The 12,400-nt window shown below is 40.9% G+C and overlaps 1 protein-coding gene across 2 annotated transcripts in view; it reads right to left on the bottom strand.

Annotated features, from left to right (window-relative positions):
* Positions 1-12,400, bottom strand: part of snx17 (sorting nexin 17) — a 95,385-nt gene that overhangs the window by 59,985 nt on the left and 23,000 nt on the right. For both annotated transcript variants that reach the window (XM_078212598.1, XM_078212599.1), the window contains exons 2-6: positions 9,866-9,940; positions 8,557-8,674; positions 7,300-7,364; positions 3,764-3,874; positions 112-202 (exon numbers count right to left, since the gene is read on the bottom strand). In XM_078212598.1, the coding sequence (XP_078068724.1) occupies positions 112-202; positions 3,764-3,874; positions 7,300-7,364; positions 8,557-8,674; positions 9,866-9,940 (460 nt within the window). The remainder of the gene's footprint in view (positions 1-111; positions 203-3,763; positions 3,875-7,299; positions 7,365-8,556; positions 8,675-9,865; positions 9,941-12,400) is intronic.

Below are 12,400 nucleotides of genomic sequence, written 5' to 3' on the forward strand. Positions count from 1 at the left end.
ACCAACTAAAAATTTTCAAAGTTTACGCTTATAGCTTACTTTACTTCAAAATTTAATTGGCGAGCAATGTGTGGATACAAACAAGGCAGGAAATTTAATTAATAAACTTACAAGAACAACTATCGTCACTTCCTTCTCGGATAAGAAAGAGGCTGAAATATCCAACCAGCTCATCAGGAAGGTCCAGTTTTGCTGCAACTGCCTTTAACGAGAAGAAAATGGTCATTATTTCTAGAAACATTTCTAAAAGCAAGATTCAGAAATATCATTTTTGTACTTGTGAAAAGCTACAAGTTCACCTTTTGAACAGGGAGCAAAGGGGAAGTTTGCAGAGAGAGTGAAAAGGAGGGAAGGTGGTGAATATTTGTCAATCAGCACTTCTTAATTCAATATGTAGTTAGTTGCTTCTTTGTTTTTATGCAGGAGTGTGGTTGTCTACATTCCAGTTTGGGACTGACGAAACAACAAATTTTAAGGTATAGGCAGTGGAGGATAACCTGCCTCAATAAAATTTAAAGTTGGCAGATTAGGAGCTTGTTGACATGCCTTTTTACAGGCCACATTCAACCAGAACTGGCATGAATGTCTTGACTACATTGATTAATCTTAAATTTTCACAGTCATGCATCTTGCTTTTTGGCTTATAAATATGCCCTGTTTTTCCTTAAATTTACAACTGATTTAATGTTAACATTTTTCTTTTAAAATGAGTTTTGTCTTCATGCATGATTCCAAAGGTTGGTTCCTTATCTTGCCTTACGTGGCCCTATGGCCAAGTAAATTAAGCTGACAGCGCCACCTACAGATGGCACTCTGACATGTTGCGACTGTGTCCTACTTTTACAATTACAATAACTAATATGTATAGATTATCTCTGTTCAGATGCAAAAGGAATTAGGGAAAAGGAGACAAAAAGGAGCATTAGGCAAGAAGCTGAATTACACTAGTTGCTTAAAATATGAAAAAGTAACCTCAAGGGAGCATTAAGGAAGACTAAGTGGATTGTTTAAATCATTCAGGTAAAACTCTTTCCAATCTCCAATTTTCCTCATTTACCCTCCATTAAGGCATGTTCAATGGAGCAAGTCACAAACTTTCTGTTCCTTCAAGGCTTCCCATTTGCTCTTGACCCGAGATTCCAATCTGGAATCATGCACATTTTGTCTCTCTCCAATCAGCAGAAAATTTTACAGAAAACTCCCCAAGTCCTCTGCCTTTTCCTGTTCCCCATAATAATTAATCAAACCTACTAATATTTGTGGACTAGCAGCAGACAAAATGCTGTACCATGAAGTGCTGTGAAAAATCCATACTGCTTTCTGAATGTTATTCATTAAGGGAATCGTACCACATGACTGACTCCACTAAAAATGGTTGGCTTCTAAAGTGGCCTGGTAACTTTATAATAATGATGTGGAGATGCCGGCGTTGGACTGGGGTAAACACAGTAAGAAGTTTAACACCACCAGGTTAAAGTCCAACAGGTTTATTTGGTAGCAAAAGCCACACAAGCTTTCGGAGCTGCAAGCCCCTTCTTCAGGTGAGTGGGAATTCTGTTCACAAACAGAGCATATAAAGACACAAACTCAATTTACATGAATAGTGGTTGGAATGCGAATACTTACAACTAATCAAGTCTTTAAGAAACAAAACAACGCGAGTGGAGAGAGCATCAAGACAGGCTAAAAAGATGTGTATTGTCTCCAGACAAGACAGCCAGTGAAACTCTGTGGGGGTTACAAATAGTGTGACATGAACCCAATATCCCGGTTGAGGCCGTCCTCGTGTGTGCGGAACTTGGCTATCAGTTTCTGCTCAGCGACTCTGCGCCGTCGTGTGTCGCGAAGGCTGCCTTGGAGAACGCTTACCCGAATATCAGAGGCCGAATGCCCGTGACCGCTGAAGTGCTCCCCAACAGGAAGAGAACAGTCTTGCCTGGTGATTGTCGAGCGGTGTTCATTCATCCGTTGTCGCAGCGTCTGCATAGTTTCCCCAATGTACCATGCCTGCAAGAAAGGATGTCCCGAGGCATGGTACATTGGGGAAACTATGCAGACGCTGCGACAACGGATGAATGAACACCGCTCGACAATCACCAGGCAAGACTGTTCTCTTCCTGTTGGGGAGCACTTCAGCGGTCACGGGCATTCGGCCTCTGATATTCGGGTAAGTGCTCTCCAAGGTGGCCTTCGCGACACACGACGGCGCAGAGTCGCTGAGCAGAAACTGATAGCCAAGTTCCGCACACACGAGGACGGCCTCAACCGGGATATTGGGTTCATGTCACACTATTTGTAACCCCCACAGAGTTTCACTGGCTGTCTTGTCTGGAGACAATACACATCTTTTTAGCCTGTCTTGATGCTCTCTCCACTCGCGTTGTTTTGTTTCTTAAAGACTTGATTAGTTGTAAGTATTCGCATTCCAACCATTATTCATGTAAATTGAGTTTGTGTCTTTATATGCTCTGTTTGTGAACAGAATTCCCACTCACCTGAAGGGGCTTGCAGCTCCGAAAGCTTGTGTGGCTTTTGCTACCAAATAAACCTGTTGGACTTTAACCTGGTGTTGTTAAACTTCTTACTAACTTTATAATATGCAACATAAATACAAGCACTGATCTAACAATTACATTAAATTAAAATTTAGCAATCCTAGATCTGATGATCCTGTAAAATCATCCTCAGCAACATCTCGGACTGCTGCTCAAGGCAGAAAAACTGAACCATAGATAATAGAACAGATGGCCCTGTTACAGTATGGCTGTGTAAAGTTATGCTGATAGCACCACCTGCAATCTCTTTGGAATGCTGCAGCCTACCATAATTGCTCGCGTGGAATCTTATCTTTGATCCAGCATCCTCAATTCTACCATTACTACCTGTCTGAATGGCGCATTCCATTGGACAGACTCACCACCTCCTCAAAGGCGATTAGGGATGAACAACAGATGATAGCTTAACCAGTGACATGCACATGCCAGGAATAAAATCATATCCTACAGTTGCGATGTTGTCCATATGATTTCAAAGTTCGTTAGATCTTATGACAAGTCAACCAGTACTAATCCATGTTGAACATTATTAGACTAAAGACTTCAATTTGCACTCCAACAGTTGCTTAGTAGTCACTGATCAAGGAAGCCAAGAGACTGGCTGGCAAAGGTGATGAGGAAACCAACCTAATGTTACAATCTCGGCAGAGATCAGGAATGTGTTTAATTTTTTAAATAATTTTAATAATAATTTAAGTAATGAAGTCTGAAAATATTATTGGAATCAAAAGTACAAGTTCTATAGTTGATCCTATTCATTATTAGAAGCAAATTTTGCATAACTGAGCACAGCTTGGTTTTCAAAGTTAATTTGTAGTTTAAAGATGCTCATTTTTCGCATATGTGAAAGAACAATAGTATTTCAGTAATTCCGCTACCGCATTAGCATTTTAATAAGTTAACACTTATCACAGCAAGATTACTCCAACATTGTAAATAAACTTGAACTATAACAGATTTTCAATATTCAGCTGTGTTGGGAGCCACAGAAATGCTTCTCATCAGTTCCAAATTTGTAAAACTGAAGCACATAAATAACAAGCTACTTAAAACTGCCAATGTCCCCAGTGAGCACAACTGGATGTTTCTTAGCCTGTGTAAAAATGTTCAGTCTGTTTGCTATCAACTTGGCTATGTGACAAGATCCAAGTTTATTTGCTAAAAATGACCCTTGCGATTTCATAATACAATTTGTAGTTTTTGTTTACCTCAAGTACATCTTCGGTCTGGTCTGAGCTGAAAATATTGACTTTTACTTTCTGTCCATTGGACAAGTAGACATCAAGCTGTACCTCTTGTGTTGGAATCTGCTGTGTTTCCTAAAGGTTCCAAAATGTAATACGAACATAAAAACTGCTTTAATTTCCAAATATAAATTAAATGTTGTTAATATTAATGACCAAGTTAGCTATCTCTATGCAAGAGAAATTAGTAATGCAACCTAACCAGTGTACAGTTCATTATACATTCTTACTACACTATTGCAAAGGTTTAACCAAACATTTGTGGAACAATAAAGTTTTAAATTTTATATGCCGACTTCAGAGACCAATCCACACTATATTGGATTATGCTTCAAAGAACAAAACAGCACAGGAACAGGCCCTTCGGCCCTCCAAGCCCGCGCCGCTCCCTGGTCCAAATTAGACCATTCTTTTGTATCCCTCCATTCCCACTCCGTTCATATGGCTGTCTAGATAAGTCTTAAACGTTCCCAGTGTGTCCGCCTCCACCACCTTGCCTGGCAGCGCATTCCAGGCCCCCACCACCCTCTGTGTAAAATATGTCCGTCTGATATCTGTGTTAAACCTCCCCCCCTTCACCTTGAACCTATGACCCCTCGTGAACGTCACCACCGACCTGGGGAAAAGCTTCCCACCGTTCACCCTATCTATGCCTTTCATAATTTTATACACCTCTATTAAGTCTCCCCTCATCCTCCGTCTTTCCAGGGAGAACAGTTTACCCAATCTCTCCTCATAACTAAGCCCCTCCATACCAGGTAACATCCTGGTAAACCTCCTCTGTACTCTCTCCAAAGCCTCCACGTCCTTCTGGTAGTGTGGCGACCAGAACTGGACGCAGTATTCCAGATGCGGCCGAACCAACGTTCTATACATCTGCAACATCAGACCCCAACTTTTATACTCTATGCCCCGTCCTATAAAGGCAAGCATGCCATATGCCTTCTTCACCACCTTCTCCACCTGTGACGTCACTTTCAAGGATCTGTGGACTTGCACACCCAGGTCCCTCTGCGTATCTACACCCTTTATGGTTCTGCCATTTATCATATAGCTCCTCCCTACATTATTTCTACCAAAATGCATCACTTCGCATTTATCAGGATTGAACTCCATCTGCCATTTCTTTGCCCAAATTTCCAGCCTATCTATATCCTTCTGTAGCTTGTGACAATGCTCCTCACTATCTGCAAGTCCTGCCAATTTTGTGTCGTCCGCAAACTTACTGATCACCCCAGTTACACCTTCTTCCAGATCATTTATATAAATCACAAACAGCAGAGGTCCCAATACAGAGCCCTGCAGAACACCACTAGTCACAGGCCTCCAGCCGGAAAAAGACCCTTCCACTACCACCCTCTGTCTTCTATGACCAAGCCAGTTCTCCACCCATCTAGCCACCTCCCCCTTTATCCCATGAGATCCAACCTTTTTCACCAGCCTACCATGAGGGACTTTGTCAAACACTTTACTAAAGTCCATATAGACGACATCCACGGCCCTTCCCTCGTCAACCATTCTGGTCACTTCTTCAAAAAACACCACCAGGTTAGTGAGGCATGACCTCCCTCTCACAAAACCATGCTGACTATCGTTAATGAGTTTATTCCTTTCTAAATGCGCATACATCCTATCTCTAAGAATCTTCTCCAACAACTTCCCCACCACGGACGTCAAGCTCACCGGCCTATAATTACCCGGGTTATCCTTCCTACCCTTCTTAAATAACGGGACCACATTAGCTATCCTCCAATCCTCTGGGACCTCACCTGCGTCCAGTGACGAGACAAAGATTTGCGTCAGAGGCCCAGCGATTTCATCTCTCGTCTCCCTGAGCAGCCTTGGATAGATTCCATCAGGCCCTGGGGATTTGTCAGTCTTTAAATTCTCTAACAAACCTAACACTTCCTCCTTTGTAATGGAGATTTTCTCCAACGGTTCAACACTCCCCTCCGAGACACTCCCAGTCAACACATCCCTCTCCTTTGTGAATACCGACGCAAAGTATTCATTTAGGATCTCCCCTACTTCTTTGGGCTCCAAGCATAATTCCCCACTTTTGTCCCTGAGAGGTCCGATTTTTTCCCTGACAACCCTTTTGTTCCTAACGTATGAATAAAATGCCTTGGGATTCTCCTTAATCCTGTCTGCCAAGAACATTTCGTGACCCCTTTTTGCTCTTCTAATTCCCCGTTTGAGTTCTTTCCTACTTTCTTTGTACTCCTCCAGAGCTCCCTCCGTTTTTAGCTGCCTGGACCTACCATACGCCTCTCTTTTCTTTTTGACCAGTACTCATTGAGAGTACCTGAAGACAAAATCATTTGTGTGGAAAATTTTTGAACATTGTATTGATGAAAACAATGCGAGTTTTACGATGTTTTTGTAAGGCCACATATTCAATACAGGCAGTATTATTTTGCATATTAGTAAATATGTAAAATGCAAGTTTTAGATAGTATCTGGAATTCCAGATAAAGACAGGAGGGACAAAATTTAAGAAACAACTGGATACTGCAACGGGGTGATTCGCCATTCTGACTGGCCTTTTTTAAAATCATAGAAATCCTACAGTGCAGAAAGAGGCCACCCGGCCCATCGAGTCTGCACCGACCACAATCCCACCCAGGCCCTACCCCCATATCCCTACATATTTATCCACTAATCCCTCTAACCTACGCATCTCAGGACACCAAGGGGCAATTTTAGCATGGCCAATCAACCTAACCTGCACATCTTTGGACTGTGGGAGGAAACCGGAGCACCCGGAGGAAATCCACGCAAACACGAGGAGAATGTGCAAACTCCACACAGTGACCCAAGCCGGGAATCGAACCCAGGTCCCTGGAGCTGTGAAGCAGCAGTGCTAAGCACTGTGCTACTGTGCCACCCAAATAATCTGTATTTATCTTGTGAAATACAGCAACCATTTTGTATGAAGGCCAACATGATTGACTAATTAATCACTGTTGTTATCCCGTGAGCAGAGAATGTTTGTCAAAATAAAAAGGGAAACTCTTTGCTCTGTTTAAAGAACTGTAATAGCCTTAAAAGCCCTTTTGATCAGCACAAGAATGTTGTTTTATATCTCATCCCAAGGGAAACATTCTTTTGATACTAATTCCAGTTTCAAAAAAGTGTATCTTGGGCTCCAAATGTTCTCTGTTTCTCTCTCCACAGATGCTGCCAGATTTGAGTTTTCCAGCATTTTGTTTTCATTCCTTTAATACTTTAGTCGACTGCTAGCCTCGATTACATTGTTACACCAAGAATTCAGTCTGAATTCACGGCTAGAGACGGGTGCTACCAATTCAGCAAAGGTCACATTAACCGGAAAATGAAATGAAAATTACTTCAGGCATTACCATAATTAAGATCGTCCCTTTATAGTACCATGATGCTCGTTCAACTCATTATTTAATGTCCACTAGTCGGGAATCTAAAGAGACGGGACTGCACACAACATTTTGATACATTCTTGGTCACTATGAATATCAACATACCTGTTGCGCTTTTCTCAGAAAGCTGTTGAATGCCTCACTGCCACCCAGCAAGCAATCTTGACGTACTATGATAAACACAAGAATTAGTTTTAACAAAACGATTTTTCCTCAAGTGGAATACAGGAAAATCAGTCCCAAATAATAGATGTAAATGTACAGGTTCTCAAATCTTGAAACTATCTGATGACTAGTTTAGCTGGAGGCAAGTGAACACGGAATTAAAAATAAATGCCACAATCATTCAATAAGGAATGTGGAAGCTGCAAAAGGGCACATATCTGATGCAGCAAAACAAAATCATTGGTTAGAAACAAGGCTGGAAAGAGGGGCATGCTCAAACATAAAATGAAAGCCAAGACTCTCCAATGACAGATTGACCAGTGCAGGAATATGGCCATGATTGAAGTTGCAGCAGATTTTATCCCACTCCAACAGGATATTCAATTTTAAATCTTCTCAAGCAATCTATCCGCAGTGCTCTTGCTACTCTCGTGTACCTCTTTGTTGGAAGCCCAAGGGAAGCAAAAACCATTGAAATATCAAAAGCCCTTCAGTTGAGGGAGGATGGGGCTGAGAAAAAAGGAAAGAGCGAAGAACTGACAATTCGTAGAATCTTTATGCAAAGCATAATGTTAAAAGTTACTTTTAAACCTTGTTCAAACTGATCAAAGATTGCCATGGCAAAAGCAAATATTGAGTAGTCATTCCACTACAGTTTCTAACTCATATTCACTAATATGGCATAGTTTAAAGTGACATGGATACTATGTTTCATCTGCCTTTACAGCATACTCACGCATAATGATATTTAGAAGACACTCTGCAGAGCATCAGGCTACAGGTGTAAGTGAATGAGATTAAGCATCATGTTAAGAAAACAGCAACAGTAAATACATGATTTATCACCTACCAATTAAAATGGTACACTTATTTAGGGGGTGGAAAAGAAGAAGTCAAAATCAAATAGGTCAAACAGGAACTTGTGTCAAAATACTATTTTCAAAACATAGGTCAAAAGGAGAGGAAGGAAAGGGACCTTCCCCATCGTGCTTTTTAGGGGAAGAAATGTTAACTGCATCTCTAACCCAGAATCGAACTGGACTCAGTGAAACTATTTTTCAGAATCCATCATAATTTACGTTCCTTTAGAACTATGTTAATTACTTAAGCATCTGCAGTTCAGAAATCCAAATATCAGAGCACAATTGCTAATTTTGATTTGAATTTCAGAATAAAAAGGAATTAACATGCTCTTACCACTCTGAATGTACTTCTCTAATTGTTCTCTACGTTGTTCTACCTCTGCAGCCGTTAAAGTGAAAATCTTTTTAGGAGGAAAGTGAGGAAGTACATTGGTCCCATATTCCTTTCGTAACTGAAAGAGAATGCAGGGTCATACATAAGATGCAGAACGGAAGTTTTTAGAAACATTTCTGCGTAGACTTGTATCTAGCTAATAGCACTAAAACATACTGGTTTTGACCATCTCAGCAACTGCTTTGCCTTTTCATTACTGTCCCTTTTCCAATCTTTTACCAACATAGTCACGGATTAACAACTCATATATAGCATCTTTACAATAAAATAATAATAAAATATCCCAACAGACTTCACAAGTAGCATGGTGGTTAGCACTACTACCTCAGTGCATGGACCGGGTTCAATTGTGGCTTCTCCCCATGTCTGCTCGAGTTTTCTTCTCTTCCCCTCCCAAACTCCAAAGATGTTTGGTCAGGTTGATTGGCCATGATATATTATCCCTTAGTGTCAGGGATTAGCAGGCTAAATATATGGGGTTACAAGGATGAAGCCTAGGTGGGATTGTCATCAGTGCAGGCCCGATGGGTCAATTGGCCTTCTTCTGCGCTGAAGGGATTCTATGATGTATCAAAGTTAGATATGGAGTCACACAGCAATATTTGAGCAAATGGAAAAGCCTTCATCATGAGGATAAGTTTTGAGTATCTTGAGGAAAGAACAAAGAACAAAGAAAATTACAGCACAGGAATAGGCCCTTCAGCCCTCCAAGCCTGCACCAACCATGCTGCCCGACTGAACTAAAATTCCCTACCCTTCCGGGGATCATATCCCTCTATTCCCATCCTATTCATGTATTTGTCAAGACGCCCCTTAAAAGTCACTACCGTATCCGCTTCCACTACCTCCCCCGGCAATGAGTTCCAGGCACCCACCACTCTGTGTAAAAAAGAGAGGTAGTGAGTTCCACAGTTTAGGCCCGAAGCCAATCGTGCAGCTATAAACACTCTCTTATGCACAGGCATAAAAAGAACGTACAAGAGAAACAAATACTGGAAATACTCAAGTCAGGCAGCATCAAATACTCAAGTCAGGCTGTTTCTACACAAAGGAATTTTAAACTGGTATTTACCAGAAAACAAATTTCCAATGTAAGTGGAAGCTGATTATTACAGGTTACATACAGTAGAATGGAATAATTATTTACTGTCCACTAGATTGACTATTCTCATCAGGAAGTGATTTCATGGAAAATAGTACCTTCCATTTACTTAAATCATTATGCCTTGCAGTTGCAAAAACTATTCACCTGCTCATGCAATCCATAGAGTTGACTGTATCGGACCCGACAGTGTAACACTCCATTCACATGAATATTGTAGGCCTGCAATAGTAAGAGGTAAGAACATAATTACAATGAGCAAGAATGATCTGGACTTAATTTCAAGTAATATTGTTGCTTTCACATATTACCAACATACCCTTTCCCAAACACTGGAATTATATCAGAGCATATATTTTCACAAACAAGCTGTTATTAAATTATAACATTTTATGCCTAATATGCAGGAGCCCAATACAGTGTTACTTGGACACACATTTGCATGTTCTTCTAACACTGCCACCACTTTGCTTCATACTGTGACATGGTCATTGTGGTCAAAACATATGGCAAGAACAGTAATCTTGCTTCCCCTCAGAATTCCATGTTTTTAAAAAAGAGAGAGAAGAATGTTTATCACCAGAGGCAACATCATTACCATTAATAAGTATACTCAATCTAACTCAGTTAATGTATATGGCAATAATATAATATCTTGCCTCATTTCTCTCCCTACTTAACATCCACTCTTGCCCAATCACAGCATCTAATTGATTATGGTCCTTTGCAACAGCTTACAGCAGGGGCTGCCAAATGGGCTCTGCAGAATCCTGGTGCTCAGAGGGGAAGGTGCCTGAGGAAGTTCTGGCAGTCACAAAACAAAAGGGCAGTACTTTTAGGGAAAAAAAACTGAACAAAAACCACACCTGTAAGCTGAAGCAGCAACAGTTTGAGAAAGAGCAATGGCTACAAATCAATATATTAAAAAAAATCAAATTGACCACTCAGAGCTGACCCTCTGCACATTACCGTCTAATCATAGGATTCACGGGGAGAGGTGCTTTGGCAGGGGATTCATATGGGGAGGGGGCCTAAAACAAATTGTTGACATAAGAATGTATGAGGTTTCCAGATGCTCTTGGGATATTATGAGAGGTTCCATAGCTGGAAAAGTTTGGGAAACCCTAGCTTACAGCACTGGTCTTCCAAATTTACACTTCAACTTCCCATGATCTCACTCTGAAATGGAACATTCTATAGGGTTGCACATACCTATTGCACGCAAGGAATGATATTGAGACATCAATATATGCATAATACACAAAATGCCATATGGTTTTTCAGCATATCACATGATGTTACTAGAGGATTCTGAAAGTTGTTACATACTTCTACTAGAAAGTGTAAAGATCAGGAAAAGGAAAAACAGCTCTCTCCTTGTTGGCCCAAGTGTTATGTTCATCTGGTTGCAGGTTGAGGGGACAGCTGGTTTTTTGGAATCAGCATTCAGAGTGGTTGCTTTAAATGAGGTCACATATTTTACCTCCTTGGCCTACCTGTAAGTGCTTCAAACTCATTCAAACCTAATGCCACAAGCAAAACCAAGAACTTTAGTGCAAATCCTAATTGCTTTTCCTCATTTGAAAAAAGTGTCCTCTAATTATGCACCATATATTTCCTGGAGGTCCCCTCTTCAACGTTGGCAACACCAAGTTGCCGAGAATTGCAAATTAGCACAAAATGGTAATAGGTTTTTCACTATTTTGTGTCTACTTCTATATTTATCAGCCAAAGTTTAGAGGGATACAAAATTCAGTAATCCTAGATAGGACTGGAGTCACACCAAATAGAGGTGGTAGGTTTCCTTCAATTAAAAAGTGTTTTTTTTAAGATGAAGCATTTTTCAGCCCTCAAATTATCACATTTAGTGAATTCTTTCATGCAACCTGGTGTGGTTGGATCATCAATTTATAACCTCTGGGTTGAGTATCAGCCACTACACGACTGAACCACTGTGTAGTACAAGATTGTGTCCAGTTCTAGGCACAGCACTTTAGGAAGGAAGGATGTTAATAATGGAAAGAGCACAGATAGATTTACCATGATACTAGCTAACAGCTTTAAATGTGGACACTTGAGAGTGAGGGTCTTTTTGCCTTGGTAAGACCACACCTGGAATAGTGTGCAATCCTGGGTTCCTTATCTGGGAAAGGATGTTCTTGCTATAGAGGGAATGCAGCAATGGTTTACTAGACTGATTCCTGGGGTTGAAGTACAGAGGAGAGATAAGTCAGATAGGATTATTCACTATCACAGAAAAATAGCTGAGGCTAAAACATTGTATGTTTCCAGAGTTTGGGGGGGCGGGGGGGGGGGGGGGGGGGGGGGGGGGAGGGGGATCAAAGGATATTGGGAGATGGCAGGACAGCTTGATGATCAGCCATGATCATAATAAATGGCGGAGCAGGCTCTAAGGGCTGAATGGCCTACTCCTGTTCCTATGTAACAAAGAAATTAAGAGGTCCACTATGGAGTTGCAATAAGGGAAAACTATTTCCACTGACAAATTAATTGGTAATTTGAAGGCTAGAAGTGCAAGGCCACCGAATAAATAAAGACAGGATTAAAAAATATAAACAGTGAAGGGAAGATTTCCAACAGATTTTAAGATAGTGGAAAATGTTAAAGGGTATAGTGAAGAGACAATGAAATGCAACCATAGCTTCTCCACTCCCAATGTAG

This window comes from Mustelus asterias, chromosome 5 (genome assembly GCF_964213995.1).
Source record: "Mustelus asterias chromosome 5, sMusAst1.hap1.1, whole genome shotgun sequence".
Lineage (NCBI taxonomy): Eukaryota > Metazoa > Chordata > Chondrichthyes > Carcharhiniformes > Triakidae > Mustelus > Mustelus asterias.